Here is a 27,883-nt window from a genome sequence, read left to right as displayed (position 1 = left end):
TCTGTTCCCAACACATTTTATTGGGCTCATATAATCCAATCTGATTCAAATATAAAAAAAGATATTTAAAGTTTACAAATTCAAAACAGTGTGTAGTGGGTTGATGTCAAACCGTACTTTATCAATCACTTGTACGTGAAACACTGACATTCTTCAGGATTCAGTAGATGGGTAAATCCCAAGATCTGAGTGCAATATGCACAAACACGGCAATACCAGGGGTCACTGTACTGCCTTAGGCTTCCCGGTTGTCGTACTCCTGTTGTTATTATTGGATCTCAGGGACTCTAGTAGGCTGCTAATCCTATTACTGGCCAGTCTTTTCTTTGAGCTGGATGCTCCCTCAGAGCCAGCAGTGAGCAGTATTGAGGCAAGTCCCCAGGTCTCTTTCCCACTTTCCGGTGACTGACCAGCTTGCTCTTGCAGGGTCCAGGAGCTTTCCTGAACCAAATGGACAAATCGCTCCAGCTGAGACTTGTTGACATTCTTACTTATGTTCAGTGACTGTTCAAAAGGATTCTGGATGCACAGTGGAGAGGAATCTGTCTTGTTTTTCACTACACCCTAGAAAAGAAAGCAAAAAGAAAATCTTTAGATAATACTATATAGCAGATATAATAATAAACATAGTAAAACTTTGTGGTAAAAACGGTTTTCATTTTTCAGAAATGGGTTCAATTAAAAGGAAGCTTACAGATCATACGACATTCTTCACACAATACAAAAGTGCCCAAACTGATATACACTAATGCACATATTGTTTTTTCACTAAAGTTTTATTAATGTTTTGTCCATATAACAGTGCAAATTTCAGAAGCAGTGCAAATACTAGTACTGCATTTTACGGTCATACTGTGGTATATCTTGCGCATGTTTACTATTACATGCACTCGTGTTTTGTAAGCAGAACGATGTGACAGAATAGTATTCATATGCATCTCAGAACAAAGGAAAAACAGTTCTACAAACAATGAATATTTAGGGCTATCGGTAATGAATGGTTCGGTTCATAAAGAGCAAAATCTGTTTTTGCAAGCAACGGCCCAGGCCCACTGCTAGCAGCCGGTCAAAATCAATACAGCAGCAGCTGGACACTATTCTAAGGGGTACTCGCTTTTGGGGTCACATGTACGGAATGCAGAAATCCTGAGTTTGTGGAACACATACAAACCCAAAGACAAGTACTGCGGAGGACAGCATACAGGTGCACATATTTCAGACGGTCATTGAATTTAACAGGCTTCTGGCAGTGGTTTGATGCACTTGTGCTTCCCTTGCACCAAAATCTATTGAGATATTACACTATATGGGCCAAAGTGTCGATGTACAATAAGCACTTAATCACAACGATGGGAACACAAGGCGGGCATGGTGAGTTTGAGTGTATTTAGCATGTCTTCTCCTGTTTGCAGCAACTGATATTTAAAAAGATTCTACTGTAAAGTAACGTTTGGGAGTTGCTAGTAAAGATAATGCATATGTGTCTACCCAAAGATTTAAAGTAATCTTTTGTGTTATATAGACCTTATTAAAGGACAGCTTGTCCACGGTGTACGAATAGTTAACATGCACCAGAAATTAAAAGAATACACCTTGGGATATATACACTTTTGCATGTCTTCACCAGGGTCTAGGGGAAAAAATACACTTTTGAAGAATTAAAAACACATTATATAACCCAATTTTTTGGTAAAATATAAAAAAGATGATGTTACGCCAAATAAATAGTCACCCAACATGTCACACTTTAAAACTGAGCACGCTCGTGGAATGGAGACAAACTACGATACTTAAAAATCTCCATAGTCGATGCATTAAAAATGTTTTAGAGGTTACCTGTTTAGAAGTACAGAGGAGAACTAGCGCTAGAATTGTTGCTCTTGCTATAAAGTTTACAGTGATACTTCACATCTATGCAAACACCTTTTACTCATATGTGCGCGACTTACGTATGCGCTCACTTCTGTGTGTGAGCACGGAGGGATATCTTTCCTTTACATAGTAGTTGGTATAGGGCTTAGAATGGGGATGGGAGCTGGTTTAAGCTTAGTTGCGTTTTGACCCAATGCCTACTATAAGTGGTCCCGATTTACCAAAGCTGAAGAAAAGAATTTGCTTAATTTTTTTAACCCCTTAAAAGCTAAATACCAGGCTTCACCTCCACCACCAATTACCCTCTGCAACTAATACCTGGGATCATCCAATCCTGAGTTTCTCATCTTTGGTTTACAGGAGATAGAGTAGTACTTCAGATGGTGATGTCACTGTCTGTGTGACACTTCCTGTTTGCCATCTATGGCTGGGATTCTCTGAGGATCCAGAAAAGAGTGTGCAGACAACAGGGCACATCTTGATAACAGATTCCCCACACCCAAAAATGGCTCCAACAAGGAAACCGGACAGCAGACTTTATCAAGTATAAAAAGACTCCAAAAAGGTAAAAAAAAAAAAAAAAAACCTGCTGAAAGGTTAGAAGGGAGGTTGTATGTTGCCTGTTTAGATCCGATTGCTATAATGGGCAGGGCTTTTTTTCAGGGGGAACTCCGTTCCACCACCTCTGGCTCAGACCCTTTGGTGCCTGCTCACCACAATCACTTGTAAACACAGAAGTCTGGTTTCTGTGTCTACAAGGGACAGCTCTGCACTATGTGTGTAACCCCCCCCGGAACTCTGCATTCTGTATGTAATGCAATCCTGGTATTTAATGCCCCTTTAAGACCCTTCTACTGTTTGTGAAATCTGAAGGGGGTCGTGGTTGAGTTCCTGCACCTATTTTCTGAGAAAAAAAGCTCTGATAATGGGTACATTCAAATTCACATTCTGCCACTTTTCATAACCCAAAATGTAAATATTTTCATACTGCAGATAAATGCTGAATACTGCAAACTTGAGGGTGCTGCCCTGCACTGTTCATTGAGCAAAGTATGTAAATTTAGCACGTTACACATAAACACAAAAAATACATTTACCTTGCGAATATCTACACAATTCTTGCTGAAGTCAAAATTTCCATAAAACTCCAGAAACTCAACAAGCAGCTTATCTATATATAAAAAAAAGACATATGAGTGTAAATGTAACATTATGGCTTATTAAAATAAAGTTATCTCCCTAGATTAACATTCATTGACTTGAGTAACAAGTATTGGTTATGTCAGTGCCACTTGACCTATGCCTGTCTTAAAGCGGAAGTCTGCCAAAAAATTTTATTTAAAAGTCAGCAGCTACAAATACTGCAGCTGCTGACTTTTAAAAGGACACTTACCTGTCCAGGGCGCACGCGATGTTGGATCGATCCCTCGGCTGTCGGATGCTGCAGCCGCCATCTTCTGTATGGGAATCAGACTTGCGGCTTCACTTCCTGGTTCCCTACTGCGCATGCGCGACTCGCGCTGCTGCTGGTCCCTGATGTCTTCTGGGACCTGTGTGTTTCCCAGAAGACAGCGGGGGGACGGGAAGAGGCATAGATACCCGCGGGTGGCTCGGGTATCTATGCCCGGAAGTGGGAGCAAGATACCTGTATTACACAGGTATCTGCTCCCCCTCCCCCCGAAATGTGTCAAATGTGACACTGGAGGGGCGGGAGGGTTCCAAAGGGCGGAAGTTCCATTTTTGGGTGGAACTCCGCTTTAAGCTTCTACACATCCCCTCTATGTCCATTATTTCATCCAACTGAAAACACAGCAAGTAGCCACTAAATGCACATACATACATTTTGCCATAGATCCAAAAGGGAATTGTAGGCAGTCTAACAACCCACAGGTCTGTCTACTGGCAGGAGTCTCATACTGCATACTACCGTTCACTAACCTAACTTTTCCAACTTGTTTTCTCCATCATTCAACTAGGGGCTTCATTGGTGTTCACCATCTTGGGAATCCTGTCTAATGCAGGTATAATCAGTTGGAACTGGCATTGAATCTTTGTCTCTATGACCAGCTTTATAGCATATGTGCCAAAACAACAGACCTGGCAGACTCGCATACATTAACCGGCAAAGTACAAATTACCAAAAGTAAGCAGTCTGAAGTCAGGCAACAGGATTTTTTTTACTTACACTAGTAGTGTCTATGCAGTTCTGCTCTTTATCTTAGTAAATAGGAATGTTAATGTTTTTAAACTCTTCTTACTGACCTAATTTTTAGTTCAGATCTGCTTGCCCATTGATAATGACTCACCTAGTGGTTCGGTGTTTGCCGATGGCTGAATTTTGCTCAGGTCACTGACAAATGTGCAGTCATTGTCTTCAATGATGCATTTGTCCTTTTTACCTAAAAAAAAGGAGAAAAGAAAGAAAAAGGTGAACATACAGTATTTAATTAAACTGATGGTATAATTCGTGAAAATTAAAAATATGTATTGTTTAAAAGCAATCCCGCCACACACAAACACATACACAGTGTTAATACAAAACAAATGAAGCCTTTTTGATGGTTGAAATAATACCTAGAAAAATCGGTAGTGATTCAGAGACCATGTCACCAACTTAAATAAATTGCAAGAATCACAGTATTTTAAATGCTCATTTGCAGTGTGTTCCCTTTCCATAAATTATATTTTATTCACTTGCAATGTGCTACTACTCCAGGAATGGACACAACTACAGTTCCCCCTTCTCTTCTGGGATCGTCTAATAACGTCTGCACTGGCCCAGCTCCTCTGCCCCTCCACTCACCTATCTACATAACCTTTTATTAGCTGTCGTGGGAGGAGAGAAGAGTACTATAGAAAAGACACTTGAGTAACAGCTCTAAGTCTGCTGGGGTTTTTATAAAAAATATTTAAGTATGTATTCCCGAACTCAATGGCACATCCTATTGCTCCAAGCCTTTTTATTTTTGCTGCTGTGATAAGACTGTAAATTAAAGGGCAACCATGTTCGCTCTCCATGGTATGTAGGAATGCTACTAACATCTCATGGTCATTCCCGAGATGCAATGGCATTGTAGTGTTCATAGTGTAGTGCACATTACTTCCAGTAAAGTGCGCCACTCATCCCAAACAAATGTAAGCAAGTAAGAAAGGGAGAGGATATATTTGGATAATTAGGATATGGTTTAGAGTCACTTTTAAGTGATTGTAAACCTTGTCTCAATTAAAGCAGATTAGCATATAGAGAGAATTTGGGACTTTATGTGAAGCAAATTGCTTTAATTGTCATATTGTCCAATTCAGCCGAGTTCCACCCAAAAGTGCCACAATTGGCACCTTTCGGGGGGACAGGATACTTGTCTTTGACAGGTATCCTGTTCCCACTTCCGGAAGTTGGTGCCACGGCCCATGACGTCACTGCGGGGCTCCCTCCTTCTCCCCCTGTCGCTGGGGCAGTAGGAGAGAGAGGAGCGGGCCTCGGGCAAGCGCAGTAGGGTTCCTGGCATAAAGCCACTGCAGGGTTCCCTTACCCGCAATGGCGGTGGAAGCTGGAAAAATCAGCTGCGGTGCGGACATCGCTGGACACCAGGACAGGTAAGTGTCCTATTAAAAGCCAGCAGCTGCAGTATGTGTAGCTGCTGGCTTTTAATTATTTTTTTGGGGTGGACCCCTGCTTTAAGAGCATTAACTGCTGAACGAGGGGAGGGTTCCTCTGCTATCAGCATGAATCTTCTGAAAACGTTTTTCTGACACCAAGATAAAAATGATGACAGGGGAGGGATCTTCAGCTCCGTTCCTGTGTGAAGCGGGCGTCTCCCTTTCCTCCAATCAGCTCTCAGACCTCTACTCACTAAGTGCTGCTGTGACATCAGCTCTCCACTCCCTTTATTCTGAAAGCTCAAACAGAGCTGTATAAATTATGGACTTTGAACGGCTGAAGTGAAGACTGCAAATAAACAGGTACAACGTATGTCAGAGGATTTGTTCCATCTCTGTGCATTACCTGAGGCCATTCACTTCATTGGGTATATGTGAGAGTTCACAACCACTTGAAAATGGCACCAGCGCCGTCAAAATGCTGCGTTTAAACAGGAAAAGCCTCCTAGGGCTTTTTAACAGTGAAAAACCCCTCACAGGAAAGCACCATACAAAAAAGAAAAAAAAAAACACAGGCCAGATAACACAGTCCCCTCAGGAATCCCCCCCCCCCCCCCTGACAGCGGCAATGTAAGCAATGCAGCAAGGGAAAAGGAGCAGGGAAGGGAGGAGAAGAGGACCCCCAAACCCCAGGAATGCCCAGCCATACCAACCCACCGAAGCGGGAGGGACTGTACTTGCCCGTCCGAGCGAGGACTCGCTGACACATTCCTGACAGAACTACAACCGCAATGGAGGTAGCCGTCGGCCGGTCCACTGTGAGTGAGACAACACCACAGCCCAGTCATATGTGGACCTCGGAGCAACGCTCACCGGCCCCCCCAGGAGTCATGGGGTATGGCGGGGCAGACCCAGCCTCTTTGCAAAGGTGTGCCCATGCTTGCTGGTTGGACTGAGTAGACTACAAGGATTTATATTATCCAGCCTCTCTCAGCCGACAGTTGAAAGAAGATTCTTCAAGAAAAAGTCAAATAAAATAAAAATTTCTTCTCAGGGCGCTGGGCCCAAAGGGAGCCATACGTCGTCCTTACTAGGCAGAACGAAACTGGGGCTACATGCTACAGTGAGGAGGGTTATGTCTGGAGGGACCGCCCCCTGGGCAGGGCTGTTCAACTCTGTTAATGTAACATGTAATTAATTATCTAACATGTGTCTGCCTAGTCCTCTCCTGTAAACAGGGAACATAACCCACTTGTCAAGATTTAAGGAGCTGTGTCCGTCCATGGACGATAAGAGAAAAATCCTTTTAAACTGTTACTAAACCCACAACCGTAAAATCAGTCTGTATATGCAGTAAAGCATGCTTGTTTAACCACTTGACCACTGGGCACGTAAACCCACTTAATAACCAGACCAATTTTCAGCTTTCGGTGCTCTCACAATTTGAATGACAATTACTCAGTCATACAACATTGTACCCAAATTAAATTTTCGTCCTTTTTTTTCACACAAATAGAGCTTTCTTTTGGTGGTATTTAATCACCGTTGGGTTTTTTATTTTTTGCGCTATAAGAGAAAAAAGACTGAAAATTCTGTAAAAAAAAAAGAATTTTTCTTTGTTTCTGTTATAAAATTTGGCAAATTTAGTATTTTTTCTTCATTCTTTTGCATAAATGTGGAAGATGAAGTTACGCCGAGTAAATAGATACCCAACATGTCACCCTTCAAAATTGCACACGCTCGTGGAATGGCGCCAAACTTCGCTACCTAAGAATCCCCATAGGCAACGTTGCAGGGTGTTGCAGGGTATTGTGGGGTATTGCAGCAGAGTATTGCCGGGGCATTGCAGAGTATTGCCGGGGCATTGCAGAGTATTGCCGGGGCATTGCAGAGTATTGCCGGGGCATTGCAGAGTATTGCCGGGGCATTGCAGAGTATTGCCGGGGCATTGCAGAGTATTGCCGGGGCATTGCAGAGTATTGCCGGGGCATTGCAGAGTATTGCACAGGGAGGGATGGATGGTTGGCTGGATCTGTGACTGCATGTGTCACAGATCCAGCCCGCAGCAGCTGCTGCTGCTTCCGCTCTCTCCCCTCTCCTCTCTCACACTGTACCGTTCGGTACAGAGAGGAGAGGGAGGAACCGGCGTCATCACATGACGCCGGTTTGTTTACTAGTGATCGCTCCGTCATTGGACGGAGCGATCACGTGGTAAACCGCCGCTATCAGCGCCGATTTACCGTGATCCTTGATCAGCCGGGTACGGAGGACCCGGCGGTCACGGAGATTCCCGTGTGTGAGCCCCACAGGGCGCGCGATTCTGGGAGGACGTACATTGACGCCCTCCCAGAGTTAAGCAACTGCCTTGTAGACGTATTTCTTCTATAGGGCGGTTGCTAACTGGTTAAATCAATGGGGAACCTAAGGGGTTAATCCTTTGCATTGTGTAAAAAGGCTGTTTGATCCTGTCTTGTCTGATCCTCCGCTTCTTCCACTGTCCCCAAACCATCTCCTGATAGAACAGAGACTTGGAGACAAGCTGCACATGCTCAGTTTGGTGTATGTTGCTAGAGTTTTTTCGAAGGAGATCAACACTGTCTAGACAGAGTCAGGGGTCCTGCAGCCTCAGAGGAAAATCAGGGGAGAATGAAAATTCCTTCTACAAGCTTTAACCTGACACAAACAGAAGTCACAAGACTGCTATAAACTACTAGATTACTAAAACGATTGCATTTCCATGTTCTGTGTACTGTAGGAGACCAGATATAGTGAATGCAGGGTCCTCGGTTTAGTAACACTTTAACCACTTAAGCCCCGGACCAATATGCAGCCTAAAGACCCAAGGTGTTTTTACAGTTCGGGACTGCGTCGCTTTAACAGACAATTGCGTGGTCGTGCGACGTGGCTCCCAAACAAAATTGGCGTCCTTTTTTCCCCACAAATAGAGCTTTCTTTTGGTGGTATTTGATCACATCTGCGGTTTTTAGTTTTTGCGCTATAAACAAAAATAGAGCGACAATTTTGAAAAAAAAGCAATATTTTTTACTTTTTGCTGTAATAAATATCCCCCAAAAACATATATAAAAACATTTTTTTTCCTCAGTTTAGGCCGATACGTATTCTTCTACCTATTTTTAGTAAAAAAAAATCGCAATAAGCGTTTATCGATTGGTTTGCGCAAAATTTATAGTGTTTACAAAATAGGGGATAGTTTTATTGCATTTTTATTTTTTATTTTTTTTTTACTACTAATGGCGGCGATCAGCAATTTTTTTCGTGACTGCGACATTATGGCGGACACTTCGGACAATTTTGACACATTTTTGGGACCATTGTCATTTTCACAGCAAAAAATGCATTTAAATTGCATTCTTTATTGTGAAAATGACAGTTGCAGTTTGGGAGTTAACCACAGGTGGCGCTGTAGGAGTTAGGGTGCACCTAGTATGTGTTTACAACTGTTTGGGGGTGTGGCTGTAGGAATGACGTCATCGATCGTGTCTTCCCTATAAAGGGAATGACGCGATCGATGCGCCGCCATAGTGAAGGACGGGGAAGCCGTGTTTACACACGGCTCTCCTCGTTCTTCAGCTCCGGGGAGCGATCGCGACGGAGCGGCTATAAACAAATAGCCGCGCCGTGGTCCCGGATCGCTCCCCGAGCGGACCCGACCTCCGCATGTAGCGGGGGGGGTCCCGATCGGACCCCCCACCCGCTAATAGGCGAGGACGTACCTATACGCCCATGTGCCTGTACGTGCCATATTGTGGACGTATATGTACATGGGGTGGTCCTTAAGTGGTTAAAGACAAACTATAGTGTACAATTGGCGAGTTGTGAAGTGCAGTAGAGCAATAACTGGTTAGGATGCTGCCCTTTCCCTTCCCCGATTGCTGCATATTTTTAGGTTACGATCAAGACTATACTAGTTATATGTTGAAAAATATATTATTCTTTAAATACATCACAAACTACTGTTCTTGTATATGTACAGAGTTCACCTTCAAAATATTCACAGACGCAAATTTAAAACATATTAGCGACATGAAACCCCCTTAGACCCAAATGGTAGAGCATGCTGTGCCTGTGCACTGGCTGTATTATTACACCATGTGAGAAGGGCAAGTGACTCAAATCTCTGGGGGGTTCCACATGAACGGCCCTTGCATACAATGCTTGGCAAACTGTCACTTTCTTTGGAAACATACACTGACAAATGACTCACTGAATGCACACATTCTAAACAGAACTGGCATGAGATATGTCTGTCTGATAATCAGTGCCCATTTTCTTAGAGAAATAGGGTGAAAGAAATCTATAAATAGCAGCAGTGTCCAGATTAAATTTATATATCACTTCAAATGCTAAAGAGCACTAGTCATTTTTAAGACAGAATCTTACTCCTGTTCAAGACTATGGCAAATACTATCCCCTATCCCTAAAAGTTTACCTTTTGAAAAAAATAAATGCACTTCTTTTGCAGGTAAAAAAATGTGCATTTATTTTATATTTTTAAAAGAGCCTGCAGAGCATTGCTCCTGTAATTAGCACATCGCAGGTGCAATATCAGGCTCCTGCATATCAGGACAGCTGTCTGATCGTCTCTCTGATATGGGCAGGCAGATACTTAAAGCGGGGGTTCACCCGAAATGTTCTCCGCAGCTTTCGGGTATGATCTTCGGGACTGGGCGTTCCCATTTGATTGACAGGCTTCCGACCGTCGCATACAGCGCGTCACCGAAAGAAGCCGAACGTCGGTGCGGCAATATACGGCGCCTGCGCACCGACGTTCGGCTACTTTCGGCAACTCGTGACGCGCTGTATGCGACGGTTGGAAGCCTGTCAATCAAATAGGAACGCCCAGTCCCGCAGTCCATACCCGGAAGCCGCGGAGAACATCTATCTCTAAAAAGGTATGTACTGCATTGATTGTGCTTCCCATAATTAGCCTCAATCTAATGTTAAAAATGTGTTTTTGTTTTTTTGGTAAAATGAAACATGTTCAGAAATGTGAATTGCCTTTAAAGATCAATCATGCTGGTCAAATTTCTGAGACTAGTACTGAGGTTCTAGAACGTGGTGGGAAAGTCATTTTTTTTTTTACCTGCAAGATTCGTCAGCTGATCTAGAGTTGGGATAACAGGTGGATTTCTGTTCTGTAAGAAGAATAAGATCATCGTGGTGAGGGAGAAGTTTGTGATCCAGTGTCCAGACACAGAGCTTGTGATCCCATGCACACGAGCCCAACATCGCAAAGTGAAGACAAGAGGTCGCACTCGACTATCAATGTTCCCAAATATGTACAAAAGCTCTGAGCTTCTCAGCGCAATTCTACATCATAAAAGAAAAATCAGGATTAAAGATGACAGTTACTGTATACAAGATATTATCACCTACATACATTTTCTGGAGTACCTCAGTCCAGTCCTAGCAGTCAGCTGATAGTTTTAGGATTTGTTCACACCACAAGCAAATGAAAATGCATGACATTGTTCAGATTTTGGAAAGTTTCTGATCACTTGATTTGAATAGGAAACTGTCAAAACTGCAGGATGCAGAACATTTCCAAAAATACAGTCCAATGATTAATCTGATGACGTATATATATATATATATATATATATATATATATATATATATATATATATATATATATATATATATATATATATATATATATTAGTCTTAAAACAATACCATAGCATTGAGAGTAGTGCCGAAACAACTAATTGATTATGAAAATTGTAATAGATTAATTTCATAATTGATTAATCGGCCAGTAACATAATGGGGTTAAAAAAAAACTAAAATTAGCCCTTTATAGTACAAAAAAAGCAAATCGCTACTGTAAATATTACTTTCACTGTCCCACAGTAAGAAAATTAACCCTTTACAGTAGCGATTATTTCCTCTATTTGTACTTTTTGTTTTTTTAACCCCATCATGTTACTAAACATCTCAGGCCCGGGTTCACACCTGTTTTTTGGTGCTTTTTGCAGAAACACACTACAGTTCATTTACATGTTTTCCTATGGGACACGTTCACATCCATGATTTTTTTTTTTCAGCTGCTGCCTATTTGAAAAGGGCAAGGACTTAACGCAAAACGGTGCAATTTTTTTTTTTTTTGTTCAATATACTTCAATGGAGAAGCTGCAGAAAAGCATGTAATGTGTTTTTGTGGCAATTGGTGTTTTGTAATCTGCCCAACAAGAAATTGGCCCAAAAAAAAAGCTATTTTCTTTTTTTAAGGCCATTATCCGATTAATCAAAACAATAATCAACCAACTAATCGATTATGAAAATAATCGTTAGTTGCAGCCCTAATTGAGAGGGGAGTGTCAGTCTAAAAATTCTACATACATACTATATATATTATCTCTATCACACACACTACACAATCCAACTTGTTAAAAGCGAAGTATGGGGTTCTAAAGAAAAAAAAAAATATATATATATATATATATATATATATATATATATATATATATATATATATATATATATATATATATATATATATATATATATATATATATATATATATACACACACGCACAGATGCATCTTATGAAATTAGAATATCAAAAAATTAATTTCAGTAATTCAATTCAAAAAGTGAAATTCATATATTATATAGATCCGTTACACACATTGTGATATATTTTAAGCATTTCTTTTTTAATTTTGATGATTATGGCTTACAGCTAGTGAAAACCCAAAATTCAATATTCGATTACAAAAAAAAAAAGGATTTTTAATACAGAAATGGCTTACTGAAAAAGTATGTCCTTGTACAGTATAGTATGCACTCAATACTTGTTTGGGGCTTCTTTTGCACGAATTACTGCATCAATGCGGCGTGGCATGGAGGTGAACAGCCTGTAGCACTGCTGAGGTGTTATGGAAGCCTGGGTTTCTTTGATAGCGGTCTTCAGCTTGTCTGCATTGTTGGGTCTGGTGTCTCATCTTCCTCTTGACAATACCCCATAGAGTCTCTATGAGGTTTAGGTCAGGCGAGCTTGCTGACCAATCAAGCACAGTGATCATTAAACCAGGTATTGGTACTTTTGGCCGTGTGGGCAGGTGCCATGTCCTGCTGGAAAATGAAATCAGCATCTCCATAAAGCTGGTTAGCAGAGGGAAGCATGAAGTGCTCTGGAATTTTCTGGTAGATGGCTGTGCCAAATTTGTACTTGATAAAACACATTGCACCAACACCAGCAGATGACATGACTCCCCAAATCACCATTGCTTCTCAGTAAGCCAACATTTCTGTATTAAAAATCCTTTTTTTTTTGGTCTTATGTAATCTAATTTTCAGAGATACTGAATGTTAAATTTTCACTAGCTGTAAGCCATAATAATCAAAAATGTTACTTATTGAATTACTAAAATAAATTCACATTTTCACGATATTCTAATTTTAGGTGATGCACCTGTATATACTCACCTAGATGGATGCTGCGTCTGTCCTCCGCTGCTTCTAAAGACAGAGAACTTAGTGATCAAAGACAGCTGATCGTGCAGCTCTCAGTTTCCAGTGAGTAGATAGTCAGTGACCGTCAGTCACTGGCTCTCTGCTTTGCCCCTCCAGCAGTCACTGGAGCACCTGGCTGTGGAGTGAGTGGGAGCGACTGGCTCAGTCTCCCAGCAGCTCACCGAGAGGCTAAGCCATCTGTGGTTCTGGGTATCTGGGAGTATCTTTCCAGGGCCTGGACAGGCTAAGTGAGGTCACCCAAGAGCGGGTTTTAGCAGGCTCAAAACGGGTCACAGGAGTGCAGAACGAAGTGCACTCCGGTGATCCGTACAGTCAAAAAAACGTTTAACCCTTTTCCTCATTCCATGGCAATCGTTTCTATACCACCAATTCTACAAACCTCAGATCAGCTGGCCCCCTCTGGCAGGCAGTTCTGCACTTATTTGTATGAGCTGCAACCTATTGCTTCCCCACTTTTCATGTGCTTGGCTGGGAAGCTGCAATTGCTGACCACCTTAAGCAGGGGTTCACCCTAAAAAAAAATTCTAACATTACATTGAGGCGAGTTGTCAGAATGACATTATGCTGACCTTTTATATTTTCTTGCCGTACATACCGTTTTATCTATATTTTCACCGCGGCTTCTGGGTATGTAATCCTGCGGGACTGGGCGTTCCTATTCACATGCTAATTGATTGACATGCTTCCCACCGGCGCATACAGCGCGTCACGAGTTGGCGAAAGAAGCCGAACGTCGGTGCGCAGGCGCCGTATAGAGCCGACTCGCAGTCCGGCTTCTTTCGGCAACTCGTGACGCGCTGTATGCGCCGGTGGAAAGCATGTCAATCAATTAGCATGTGAATAGGAACGCCCAGTCCCGCAGGATTACATAACTGGAAGCAGCGGTGAAAATATAGATAAACGGTATGTACGGCAAGAGAATAAAAAAGGTCAGCATAATGTCATTCTCACAACTCGGCTCAATGTAATGTTAGAATTTTTTTTTAGGGTGAACCCCGCTTTAAAAAAAATGCTTTTGCTACCCAGCTATCCCTGCCTTTAATAGTTTCTAAGACCACAAACTCAGAATAAGCATCAGCATGACAGAATAATAGTCATTTCAGATGGAGATGCAGGTTTTCCACTCACATTGCCCAACTTCCACCAGCTGTCTCCATATAATAAGAGACACTGCAATCCGACCACATATTCTACACATCCGCACATACTCAGTGAATTATAGAAGAAGCTGTGTCAGTCATGGGCAGGTCATTTCAATGTGTCTAATCACAGCACTTCGTCATGGTGTCTGAAAAGGGGCTTCCCTTGGTCAAGTGTCTACTCAGCTCTAGGGCTGTCTTATCATATGCAAGACTAATTCAAAAGAACAATCAAACAAAGAAATAAAAAAATAGGACATGCTTACCCGTTGTCTACCGTGAGGTCACAGTGAAGACCCGTGGACTGGTGGTAAAAGCGTACCAGAGGACAGCGCGCACCTAGGATTTTCTGCACTTCTGTGCACCCAGGGCCAAAACTTTCAATACTTTCACCAATGACAGAAAGAACTTTCTGCTGGGCTACTCTTCCAGAGGAGACCCGTCTCATCCAATACTCTGTGACTAACGAACCAGCAGCCTGACGAAACAAGAAGATAATCCATGAGGAGAAAAAACAAGTTCTGAAGCTCACACATGCTGAAAAGAAAACCTGTTACGAGAGAAATTAAATGGTTGCCATTGCTGAAGGTGTTGTCTAGAGATCAGTGGCCTCAACAGTAAGAGTGCTTTCACACTGAGCCGCACCGAGCGTCGGCGGTAAAATGCCGCTATTTAGTGGCGCTTTACCGTCGTTTTTGCGCCGCTTTTCGGCTGCTTTAAACCCCCGCTAGTGGCTGAAAAAGGGTTAAAAGCGCCTGCAAAGTGCTACAGCGGCGCTGCCCATAGATTTCACACTGGAGTGAATGCAGCGCCTTTCAGGGCACTTTGCAGGCGCTATTTTTAGCGCTATAGCGCCTCAGTGTGAAAGGGGTCCAAGTTATTTATACTTTTATTTGCATAATTTTTTGTGAACCACTGATGAAGACATTAAAGATTTCCAATCTGCAAGATGACTGGCATTTTCAAAAAAGAAAGTCAGTAATGGCCAAGTATTTCAGGCAGCACAAGTTTCCATACCATTAGGGCACATGCATAACACCACAGTGCTGGCAGCAATTTTTTGCATATTTTTTCCATGCACATGCAAAGTCTGTCCTAATGTGTACAAATGCAATTGACAACATAGACACCTCCTGCCACCTAGAGTCCTAAGTTGCTAGGATGCAGCTGGCTTATGCAGCAGTCTAGAAAACTAGGTTGTTAGTAAGCAAAAGGCTCCTGCTGATTAGTGTCTTAGAGTGTGTCCTTGGTAATCAGGGCCAGCAGCATACATTTATACATAAAGCTGTATTGCCAGTAAACTTTTTTTATTTTATTTTTTTACACAGGTGAACACATATTTTAGGCCTGTGTGCATGAGGCCAAAATATTTGCTTAACCACTTGCCAACCCACCACAGTACATATACTGGGTCAGGGCGGCACAAGCAGGCACTATCATGTATGTCAGCCTGTACATGTGCCTGCTCAGGTTTAAGAGTGCGCGTTTCTCTCCCTCCGCAAGGGCTGTGTCTACCGGATTGTGTATCCCGGGACCTGTCCCCTGAAGATCATATGGAAACAAAAAAATAAAAAAAATGAAAAATAAATTTGCCATGGCCATTTTAAGGGACTCAAGAAAAGAGATTGGCCGTCAGTACATCAGGATAAATCCATTTTCAAATAAATGGATAAAGAAAAGTCTACACACCACCTGTTAAAATGTCAGCTTTCTGGGATGTAAAAAAATAAATAAAATGACAAAGATAAATCATTCAGAACCTTTTCCACCTTAAGCCTAGGTTCACACTGCTGCAGGATTGAAATCATGCGAGTTCATAGACATCTGTGTGTACGGATTCCTGCACAGACGTCTATCGAAAATCGCACAAAAAGTCACCCCATTTTTGGCACAACTCTGAAACACTTCCGGGTGCAACGACCATTCTCCCTAGTCCAGTGTTTGGCGACTTAGGTAGTCGGCTTGCCAACTCTGCACCCCCGGAATGTACACGGCCGACAGAGCCAGAGCGTACCTTGTGGCTCACCGGAGGATGTGTGCAACCTCCACCACCGCGACCGAGCTCCGCGTCCCCCCTTGATGTTAGACATACGCCACGGCCGTGGTGTTGTCGGACTGGATCCTGATCGAATGGTCCTGCAGACCCAGAAACCACTTGGGGAGACGCAGCCCGATAGCCCGGAGCTCCAGGATATTGACTGGCAGAGTCCAGCGCCCTGGGCTGACTAGACACTCCAGAACGCCCCCCAGCCGGAGAGGCCGGCATCCGACCACTGTCCGATAGCACGGCAAAAATAATTTCCCGGTCCGAAGTACTGGAGATGTCAGCCACCACACTAGGGAGGACCTGACCAGGCGACTTCACCAAAATCTGGTAATCCAGAGACGAAGGGAGCTTGTCCCAACGTGACAGAATCTCTTTCTGTAACACTCAGGTGTGGAATTGGGCATACGAAACCGCTTCGAAAGAGGCTACCATGGGACCCAGAATTCTCTGGTAAAGGCGAAGCGACGACCACTGCTGGGTCGCAAACCGCTGCACCGCAGATTGCAGTGTCTAGAGTTCTTCCGTCGGGAGAAAAAAAACTCGCTTCTGGAGGAATCCAGGACCAACCCCAGGTATTCCAGTCGCTTGGACGGTACCAACATTGACTCCTGGACATTCAGTAGCCACCCAAATCTTTTGGAGGGGCTGGCAGGTGATGAACCCATCCCCTTCTAAGTCTGAGCTTAAAGAAGCTCTCAGGAGAAAGTCGTCCAGGTATCCCACAATAGCGATTCCGCGCTGCCATAGCAGGGCCAGAATCGGAGCGAGCACCATTGTGAAAACTCCTGGTGCCGAAGCCAGGCCGAAGGGGAGGGCCACAAACTGAAAATGGTCCTCTTCGACCGCAAAACGCAGAAACCTCTGGTGTTTCGCACGTATGGGAATATGCAGGTACGCGTCCCGAGTACCCAAGGACGCCATAAAGTCCCCCTGATGGAGAGCGGCCACTACAGAGCGAACAATTCCATCCTGAATCTTTGCACTTCGACAAAAGAGTTAAGGGCCTTGAGGTCCAGGATTGGACGGGACCCCCTGCTTTTTTGGGGACTACAAACAGATTGGAGTAAAAACCCCTGAAACCGTTCCCTTGAAGGAACCGGTATAATCACTTCCCCGACCAGCAGATCCTGACCAGCCCCTGACAGGGCCACACGGCGTACCGGAGGAAGCTGGAAGGAAAAATCTGTGAACGGGCAACCAAGTCGCCTGCTCGCGTATCTGTGAAACCGACGCATGATGTCGGAAAAAAAACACCCCCAGGAAACACCAATTTCCCTGGTCGAAAGTGCCGTGACTGGAAAGAGAGCCCGCCCCTTAAGAGCATAGGCCTGTATAACAGCCTACCTGATCCACTGAGAAATGGTGGTCGACGAGACCGTCAGGCCCTTTTGTGGACCAGACACCGACACAAAAGAGAGTCAGAACTCCGAAACGGAGTCGTAGCAGGCTGGTACACACGCAAAGCATGTACCACACCTAAAGTATGAAAGACAACCTCTATAGGATGCGCCAGCCGGAGGACAGAAGAATGGAAGAACAATGTCCGTATTCCTGCGAAAGGCCGAAACCACCTTCGGAAGAAGGGAAGGTCGCGGGTGAACCACCACCTAATCCTAATGGAGGATCAAGCATGGCGGCCTGCAAGACAAGACCACCGCCTCAGAAACCCATCTAACAGAGTTAAAGGCCACTAAAGGGACCACCTTCTGAGATAGTGTCAAGAGAGAATCTCTCTGATGTTACCAAAAGGAAGGTTCCAGAAGAACCGAGAGCACCAGAATCAAAACTCATGGGAGGAGAGATGAGCCAAGAGGGGAAAGTATATGACAACCCCCCCTGCATAAACAAGGGGCCCACCAGGGAACGGGCCGGCGGAACAAAAGGCCACTGACAGAACACAGCCAAGGCTGAAATCTGCCCCCAAACGGTGCTTTAAGCAACTCTTCGATCCACTCCAAGCTGTAAAAACAGCAGGACCCTGGACACCGAGGACGCCACTTTATCTCTTCGCGCCAAGAGATGTAAGCCTGCCAGGCGTGACGGTACATCCCCCGGAAGAAGACTACCGTGCCCTCAGCATTGTGGAGATGACCGAAGCTGACAGACCCCGGTCTTAAAGTCCGGCTTCCAATAGTCATATTGAGCAAGTCAGTGACTGTACAACAGGATGAACCATGGGACCTTGGAACAGAGGTGCCTCCCACCCTGGCAACCGCTAGGGTAGACGAGCCAAGGATGCCGAGGCCAAACTGGAGCGATTAGAGGCATCGGGATCTCCTAAACCTCCACTCAGTGGAGCACCCGAGGAAGCACTACAATGGCGGGGTGGAAAAAAAAAGCCACCAGCGTGACTGGCGCGTCTGTACCAGACCACTAGACCTGGCCACTAGCTTGACACCCCTGCGGTGGGGGTGAGCGGCCAGGAGCCCTGTGAGGCTCACCTGCAAGGAAGCCCCGCACGAAGACCAGAAATCCTGGTCCAGCATCTGGCAAGTCCAGTAGCCCGCCTGCTGGTGTACCTGAAGGTAGACCGAAGTCACAGCCTGGCATTGTCCGGCCGAAACCAGATCGGATGACCTTGCAACCTCCTCGACCACGAGGAGCGACATAGCCTGATCGCCTAAAATAGGACAAAGACCGGTAGACAGGGTCCACAACACCTGGTGGATCCAGGCGAACACCCACCCAGGCACTAGCCAGGGCTGACCCTGGGTAACAACCGAGACCAGACAAGAGTGGGTACATACAGAGAGGTGTGACCGCAGATCCACGCAAGTCCAGCGACTCAGACCCGACGGGACCCCCCAGGCCCACAACCCTTGAGGCTGGCATCCGTCGTAATAACCGACCACTGGAAGGAAGCCGTAATCTGATGATTTCAGAAACAAGCGATCTTTAACACCTGTATAATACTTCCCCGAGTGTGGAGCTGGGCATACGGTACCGCCTCGAAAGAGGCTACCCACAGGCCCCGGACCAGCAGGAAGACCGATTGCGTGATGTCAATACCTTCACTGCAGGCTGAAGAGTCTGCAATTTCTCCAGGGAAAGAAGGACCTTCGCCGCTGAGGAGTCCGGATCAACCCTAGATACACCAATGCTGAGTCGGAACCTAGGATGCCCAGAATTTGAATCCTAGGTTGCACACATGGAAGGCGGACTTGCCGCCACTGAGCTACACCTTCCGGTGTTTAACACCCACCTGAGTCTTCGGAGGGTCCAAATGGGAATAACACATCCACTAGGTCTGAGACAGAAGTTACTCTCAGAAGAAGGTCGTCCAAGTAGCCAACGAGGCAAAACCTTGCTGTCCCAACAGAGTTGGGATAAGTGCAAGGTCCTAGCTGGAAACCCATGGTGCTGATGCCAGATCGACAGGGAGGGCCACAGGCTGACAGAGACCCTCTCTCACCATAAAGCACAGAAAGAACACTGTGACATGCACAAAACGGGACATGCATGCATGCATCCCTGATGTCAGAGGAAGCCAGGACGCCCCCCGGATGGAGCGTAGCTACCAAACAAATGGTTCCATGCGGAACTACCCGATGTTCACAAAAGAAAACACCCCCAACCTCTCGTCCTGCAGGAAAAATAAAATTACCCCGCAGTTTAACAACACTACCCAAGGCAGACCGATGGCCCGGGAGAGGAAGACACGAGGAAAGAACTTCGTTCTGTGGATAGGAGAAAACCCTATCTAGTACTCCGAAGAGACCACCTCGCAGACCCACCAGTCGGAGAGCAGAAAGGTTTTGCCGAATTGTGAAGCTGCCAGCTGCCCCCTCACCTAGAGACAGGGAGGGAAGGCTACATACATTGGCCGGCTACTGGGTGCCGGCGTGGTCGCATACGCACCCAGGGACAGATTAGACCCCCAGCTGGGCCCTTGACGGGCTGGGAGGGTTGCCCCTAATTAATACACACACATAGCACATATGAATATTATGTAGGTGCACGCACACACCCTTGGAGGAAACTGGAGTGCCCGTAGGAAACGCACGCAGATACAGGGAGCGACAATGCAAGCTCCAGGCAGATTGGTGTCGGTGTCCGATTCGAACGAATGGCTCACTTGCTGGCAAGTAATGAAATTAATCACTACACCGCCGTGTGCGTGAAACCATTCTGAAACAGACCTATACGAGGCCCTGGACCAGCTGGTCCGCTAGCCTAATCACTTTGGGAGAGAGTCGCGCTCCTCCCCTGTCCAGTGCAAAATGCCACATTGAGGCCGAACTAAGAAGACTACAAGGATCTATAATATCCAGCCTGTCTCGCAGCCGACAGTTGATAGAAGTCAAAAGACAAAATAAAATAAAATCTTTTCCTCAGGGCGCTGGGTCCATGGACGATAAGAGAATTTTTTTTTTTTTTTTAATATATATATTTTTTTTTTTTGGGGGGGGGGGGATATTTATTATAGCAAAAAGTAAAAAATATTGCATTTTTTTCAAAATTGTCGCTAGATTTTTGTTTATAGCGCAAAAACGAAAAAACGCAGAGGTGATGAAATACCACCAAATTAAAGCTCTATTTGTGGGAAAAAAAAACAAAAAAGACGCCAATTTTGTTTGGGAGCCACATCGCACGACCGCGCAATTGTCTGTTAAAACGACGCAGTGCCGAATCGCAAAACCTGGCCGGGTCCTTTAGCTGCCTAAAGGTCCGGGTCTTAAGTGGTTAATCAAACAGAACTATATGAATGACAAGAATGTCAATATCAAACCAATACCAGACTTACCTTTCCAGTCACATCTTTTAAACTATTCAAATCTAAGGACAGGTCCAAGTCACACCCCATCTTTCCAAAGGAATTGACACTGGAGCCAAAGAGATGAACACTGGCTTCGGGGAAGTAGGCCGTGGCAACGTCACTGACTAAAGAGCTGACCAGGTAACGAACTCTTATACTTTCCTCCGTTAACTGAAGTTCATCTAAGATTATATGTGCTTGATCCACAATCTGCTTGACAGCAAAACATACACGTAATTAGTGTTAGCAGGCAGCAATTATAAAAAAAAATATGTTAGCGATTTAACTGATATTAACATAAGACAGTTCTGTCAATAGACTTTCGCTAAAAGTAGTGTAGCATATTGTCAAAGAGAAGTATGGGCAAAGCTTTTTTTTTGGCCATACCTCTATTCTGGATCACAGGAGTGCACTTATTTCTGCACCTGTGTCCCAAATTTAGCAAACTAAAACCTGCTATCAGCTGTCCTCACTCAGCCAGTCCAGGCTCTGCAGGGATCATGACAATAATGTTGGGCTCCACACAGGCGCTTGATTGGAGAGCCAGCCGCTTCCGCCTCCTCCCCAGCCCGTTGTAGCATTAAACTCTCAGTGGTTTTTAGCTTAACACATTGAGCACAATAAAAAAAACATTCCCCAGTAAAATATTTGTTAAAATTCTTATGCCAGCACTTGGAAGTTTATAATTTTCAGTGCTCCTGTTTTCTCTTGCAAGTGCTGCTTCCCTGAACTTCTGATCACTACAGGAAGGCGTTAACAATGGACAGTGCAGTCTCAAGTCACATTTAAAGCATGCTGGGAATGTTAACTGTTTTTTGTAGCTATCAAATCAATTGGTTTACTTCCGCTTTAACTCTCCCAATCAGCATTGGTTATTTTTAATCCTTATGCCATTAGTATTAGTAAATAGATATATTACTTTCCAAATTTACTTGTTTTAAACTTTTTTTTTTTACATTTCTTCAGTTACTTGCCTAGGAGTCTTCAGGAGGGGGATGAGAGGAGGGGGGTTTCTCAAGCACACCCTCCTGCATGTATGCTTGAGCTAAGGGCAGATGTATTCCAGGAAATAACTGTTACATCAATCATTTGACCTTACTCTAGATGGCCACAGACAGAAATGCTAGTGGAGCATTTTTCAAAGTGATATCTTAAAAGCGGGGTTTCAACCACGATTTTTTTTTTTTTTTTAAGTGAGCAGCTACAAACACTGTAGCTGTTGACTTTTAATAAGGACACTTACCTGTCCTGGGCGCCCGCAATGTCGGCCCCCCGAGGCCTATCGCTCGATCCTGTCAGCTCCCGGCGCCGCCATCCTTACTGAGGGAAACAGGCGGTGGAGCCTTGAGGCTTCACTGCCCGTTTCCTACTGCGCATGCGCGAGTCTCGCAGTGCTTTTGTGAATGGGTGGCTGCTTTCTGGGATACACACAGTTCCCAGAAGGCAGCGCGCCTTATTCCCCAGAAGACAACGTGGGGAGGACGAGGAAGAAGACCTGCCGTGGTATGGGAAGAGCCAGATTAAAAACATCCACATAGCAACTGCCATTTCTGGTAAGAAAAACATTTATTTTTTTCATTTTTTTGCAGGATTTTGGTGCATTTTTTGTTTTTAGGGTGGACCGCCACTTTAACAACAAAGCATGGAGACATGGATGGATGTGGGCGTTTGCTTTGAATACTAAAAATGAATTTATTAGTGTTTTGGGTGCGCAGATGCAGTGAAGATCCACTTTAAACTGCCAGCAGAAGTTAAAGCAGTCACCACCTCAAAGTATTTCTAACCTGAACACTGACCCCCCCTCACTACTGGTTAGTGAAAGAAACCAGAACAAGAAATTGCCAATAGTGTGGTGTGGGAATGGCCAGCCACAGCCTGACTTTTTAAATCACTATCTGCACAGTTGATCACTGGCTTTCCTGGGAGCCAGATAGAAAAAAAGAAAAAAAGAAAAAAAAAAAAAAAAGAAGTAGTAAAATTATTTTAGAGCCCATATATCAGATGCAACACATTATAAACTTACATTTTTAGCTGTGCATAGTTTCTTTAATAACTGGGGTGCAGACACAGAAGCCTGTGGGGCGCAACTGACAAGATTCTGATCCAATTCATGCGACTTGATTTTAATAAATCTAGATTTAAATGGCACAACACAGGTATCTTCATCGTCAGGAATTTTGGTAGTAGCAAGAAGTGAATTAATACTTTCTCTATTCACAAACTCCACAAGTGCATACGTGCCCTAAAAAGGAACATAATGAAAACAAAATATGATTTGAATGGAAAATAAATAGGCATAAAGAGAGCGAGTGTCAGTTTCCTGTAAAGACTACATGAAAGGAAAAAAAACATTCCTGGCAGTACCTCAATCTAAAAGCAGTTTTTTCTAGGTTTGAAGAGAGTGGGTAAGGATTAGAACCCCTGGGTTTTGTAGTGCTATCAAACGTTTCATTAGAGAAAGATAAACCTTTTCCTAATGTTCTGCTGACATGGTTTTACTAGGCAAGAAGGAACATCTGCAACAGGTACAAAGACAGAAATAAAAATCTGACAGGAGTTCTAGCCTTCCTGAATAAAGTATTTTTTCTATCAGCAGACAGGAAGTGAGGGGAAATCACTTAAACAGAGCCAAGGATAGCAGTAAAAACCTGACAGGGGATCTCATCCTTCCCAACTAAGCATGGTGCATCAACCTCCTACTGCTTTTTAGGCAATATAAAATAAACTAGTACTAAAGGCTAAGCGTTTTTAACCAGATACAAAAGAGGTTGTAACCCAAAAAAATAAAATAAATATCTGTTCCTTTAAAGCATGTTAAACAGCATAGTTCTTATGCTGTGTAATCTGCCCCTTTCTATGCTGTAAAATACCTGGTTGATCCTGCCTGTTCCCATTTCCCTTATGCAAACTGACCACGATAATCATGCCTGCTGATCCACGATACCGTGGTGCCATTGTCTCTCCTCTCTCTCCCCCTGCCTGCCAGTTCCTAGTGTGTGTGTGTGTGTGTGTGAGAACTCCAAACCTGCCCCTCCCCTCCTGGAACTATTTTGTGTGGCAGTAAAGCCAGTGAATAGCATTATTGCCAGCCCCTTTGTTATAACAACGTATAATACACAGTGTCAATGTTTTTTTTAAATTATGCTGCAAACTACCTCAATTCAGAGCGCTGCTGTGAGGTCGCGTGACCTTCTGCTGCTTCCCCCCCCACCTCTCAATCCAAGGACTACAGTGGGAGGGGCTAAGCGGACAGCACATCGGTCACGTGACTTCACAGCTGATGTCAGAGGGGAATCTCAGCCCCTCCTGCGGTAGTCCTTAGATAAGGGGAGGAAAACGGCGGGAGGTCACGTGACGCTCTAAAACAAGGCATTTAGCAGCATCATTTGAAAAAATAAAAAAAATATTGACACTGCGTATTATACCTTGTTATAACAGAGTAATGGTACTCACTGACTTTACAGGTAAAAAATGCCCCGGTACAATCACACCCCCCCCCCCCCCCACCCATACCCAAATACTTTCTTACTGTCCCTTGTCACTGCCGCTGGCCCCATGATGATCTGTATCATTCCATGAACTTCTGGCTTAAAGAGGAAAGGTGAGGGTAAAGGAGTGAATGGCTCCTAAAGCCGTCTGTCAGGAGCTAGGAGGAGGGACCAGGGGCGTGGCTTGCCAGATGCTAAGTGTTTCAAATGAATTTTCAAACTCTGTCCTGCTAGTGACAGACAGTGAAGAGAAGTTCTCCCACTTCCTTGATTACATTTTTTTTTTTTTTATAGATTGGGGAAAGATGTGTCCATTAATCTCCATTAGACATATTCCTTGTCTCCAACAGAGACACTAACTTTTTCCCATCTCTATCCAAAACAGAAAAACGATATTTCACTGAAGAGCCAACCTCTAATGTAGAAGTTTACATATTAAACATAAAAGACTACTGTGAAAATACTCACATAGCTGTCAAAAAAGAAGTGATTGGCAACTTCTCCATGTCGTGATAAATGCTTCAAAAATTTCTTCTCATTAATTTTAGAGGGACAGCTTATTAATATTGATTGTTTGGCTTGTTCTTCTCTTTCCCTTTGGACGTCTGCAAAGTTCTTCCTTGTGACGTGATCTTGATCTGTGAATATTATTAATAAAGAGTTACTAAATAATCAGCACGAAATGACAAAAGATTTGATTTAGAGTCGGTTCACACTAGGGCGACACGACTTCCAGCACGACTTTCAGATGCGCCTCCGACGCGACTTGAGCATGAGCCACAGGGCGATCTGGGGCGATTTACAACACGACTTGAAGTCGTCTCCAGGACAGGAGACTTTCCAGTGGCCAATCAAACAACAATCAGCTCTAGGGGAGGGAGAGGTTTGCCTGAGAAATGTATGTTATCTTCCTGGAAAGTCGCTTCAGTTAAGACAGTGATCAGACTTGGAGGCGACTTCCATTGAAATCAATGGGTACAAATCGCCTACAAGTCGGATTGAAGTAGTACAGGAACTTCTTCTGAAGTCGGAGCGACTTGAGTAGTGTGTAATAACACCGCTCCCATTCACTTACATTGTTTTTCTCTACAGCGCGACTTGGGACGACTTGAGGCGACCTCAAGTCGGATCCCAAGTGGCGCCAGTGTGAATGTAAAGTGATTGTTATTTTTAAACTAAAAAAAAGTGACTTTACAAACAGGTTATACTTACCTGGTCTGTGCAGTGGATTTTCTAATCTCCTCAAACTGGGAGATTTCCTCCAGCTTTCTGTTGTGTCTATGGATCCAGGAAGTTCAAGAAAACTTCCCCACTGGCACACAGACAGCAAAAGAAAATACACTGCGGGGGGTGTTGACCCCTTGCTTTAAAGGCTGACTGTAGAAAAATTTCCCCTCTCCTCTTGTTCCGGTAACAAATCAAAGTGTTGATTGGATTTCCTCTCTTTCTCGAATACAAATGGAGGAGTTAATCTCCCCAATAGGGATGAGCTCAGGCGTGTTCGAACAGTCCACGTGCAGAGCCTGCCAGGAAGTCTGCACGGCGCTGCGCTAACCACAGGCTAGGAGACATTTCCCGATCTCTGCAGCCGAGCAACGGGACAATGTCTCGCTGCCTGTGATTAGCACAGCGCTGTGCAGACTTCCTGGCGGGCTCTGCACGTGGACTGTGCGAACACGCCGGAGCTCATCCCTACTCCCCCAACAGGGATGCCGACAGAAACTTGACAGTCTTATACATTTTAACCACTTACATGCCAATGTAGGTCTATTAATGGTGGATCAGCGTCCCTTTATTTGCTCAGTACCGCTTATGTAAGAGCTATTTTTTTATATATATATATATATATATATATATATATATATATATATATATATATATATATATATATATATATATATAAAAACTGTCAGGCTGCTGATCCACCTGCGGATATTAAATACCACCAAAAGAAAGTTCAATCCGTCTTAAAGTGGTGTTCCAGCATGGGGGAATTTTTTTTAAAAGTCAGCAGCTACAAATACTGTAGCTGCTGACATTTAATATAAGGACCAAGGATGAGCTCAGGCGTGTTTGCAACCCGCACGTGCAGAGCCCACCAGGAATGTCGGCACTGCCCAGCGCTAATCACAGGCAGTGAGACTTTTCTCGATCTCTGCAGCTGCAGATCGGGAAAATGTCTTGCTGCCTGCGATTAACGCTGGGCAGTGCCGACATTCCTGGCGGGCTCTGCAAGTGTGGGTTGCGAACACGCCTGAGCTCATCCTTAATAAGGACACTTACCTGTCCTGAGTAGGGATGAGCTCCGGCGTGTTCGCACAGTCCACGTGCAGAGCCCGCCAGGAAGTCAGCGCGGCTCTGCGCTAACCACAGGCAGGGAGACATTTCCCGATCTCTGCAGCCGAGCATCGGGACAATGTCTCCCTGCCAGTGATTAGCGCAGCGCCGTGCACACTTCCTGGCGGGCTCTGCACGTGGACTGTGCGAACACGCCGGAGCTCATCCCTAGTCCTGAGGAGCCCACGACGGTGGTACCCCAGCCCATTTTCAGATCAGCTCTCGGGTGCTGCAGCCCTTATTTGTGGTAAGGGAAACTGGCAGCGAAGCCTTTACCTATTGCGCTGCGCTAACTGGACCGGCAGCGAAGGAAGGCGCCGTCGCACAGGAGTACCCCTCCCCCCCTGAAAGGTGACAAATATGACACCAGGGGGAGGCAAATCAGCGGGGATTACACTTTAAGAAAATGATATAAAATAAATTTGAGTACAGCTTTGCATGCTTATTATCGGTCAATCTATCCCATCGCTGAAAACCGACAAATGGTAACAAAGGGGCAGAACAGGCTGATATTCAAGGGGTGAATGGCCCATTCGTGCTGCAGTGCTTGTGTTTTTGTACACGGATATGCACGGTGGCGGGCTGCAATATGTGCCACAATGTGCGCTGTCTGGATCTTTTCACGGGGGACTGTGCGGTGCAACATTTTGAAGGTGCATTGGGGGTCATTCACAATGAATGGCAACACAGATTACTGCTCTACCTGGGTGTGATGGGCCCCTAGAGTTCTGCAACAGGACACAGAACCTCCAAATCTATACACAGCGTCACCTGGAGGCCCCTGACTGTCATTCATCACCCCCCACCCTAGAAATTATGGGGATACCACATAACAGGACATAAAGTCCTGTAAGCAGCACAGGGCTGGTGGAAGGAATCCGGCCAGCATGTCTGTCCGCAGTGTCCAGCCAGCCTCTGGCCCCCAGTGACCTCCACCAGTCCGGAGTTCACATCCCCGGAGTTCTCCTCACCCGCCGTGTCCGCCGCCAGCGCCCTCTTCTGTTGTCTCCCCACCGCCGTACTCAGGGCCCGGCCAGAGGCCCTCACCACCGGGCCCAGACTCATACAGCGCACCATGACACTGGCCGGGCACATTGCACTGCGCATGCGTGAGAGCCCCGGCTACGGCACAGCCGGCGGACCAAA

The 27,883-nt window shown here is 44.8% G+C and overlaps 1 protein-coding gene across 1 annotated transcript; it reads right to left on the bottom strand.

Annotated features, from left to right (window-relative positions):
- Positions 1–27,883, bottom strand: LOC120940044 (mitochondrial poly(A) polymerase). The gene is made up of 9 exons (XM_040352602.1): positions 27,709–27,883; positions 24,869–25,038; positions 22,936–23,154; positions 20,901–21,122; positions 14,376–14,587; positions 10,574–10,800; positions 4,179–4,271; positions 2,970–3,043; positions 1–564 (listed from the first exon to the last, which is right to left on the bottom strand). The coding sequence occupies exons 1-9, from the start codon at positions 27,842–27,844 to the stop codon at positions 223–225; spliced, it is 1,695 nt and encodes a 564-aa protein (XP_040208536.1). The 5' UTR covers positions 27,845–27,883; the 3' UTR covers positions 1–222.

The sequence above is a fragment of the Rana temporaria genome, chromosome 5, assembly GCF_905171775.1.
Source record: "Rana temporaria chromosome 5, aRanTem1.1, whole genome shotgun sequence".
NCBI classification, from domain to species: domain Eukaryota; kingdom Metazoa; phylum Chordata; class Amphibia; order Anura; family Ranidae; genus Rana; species Rana temporaria.
The sequence above is the reverse complement of the archived record's forward strand: the minus strand, read 5'-3'. Positions and strand labels throughout refer to the sequence as shown.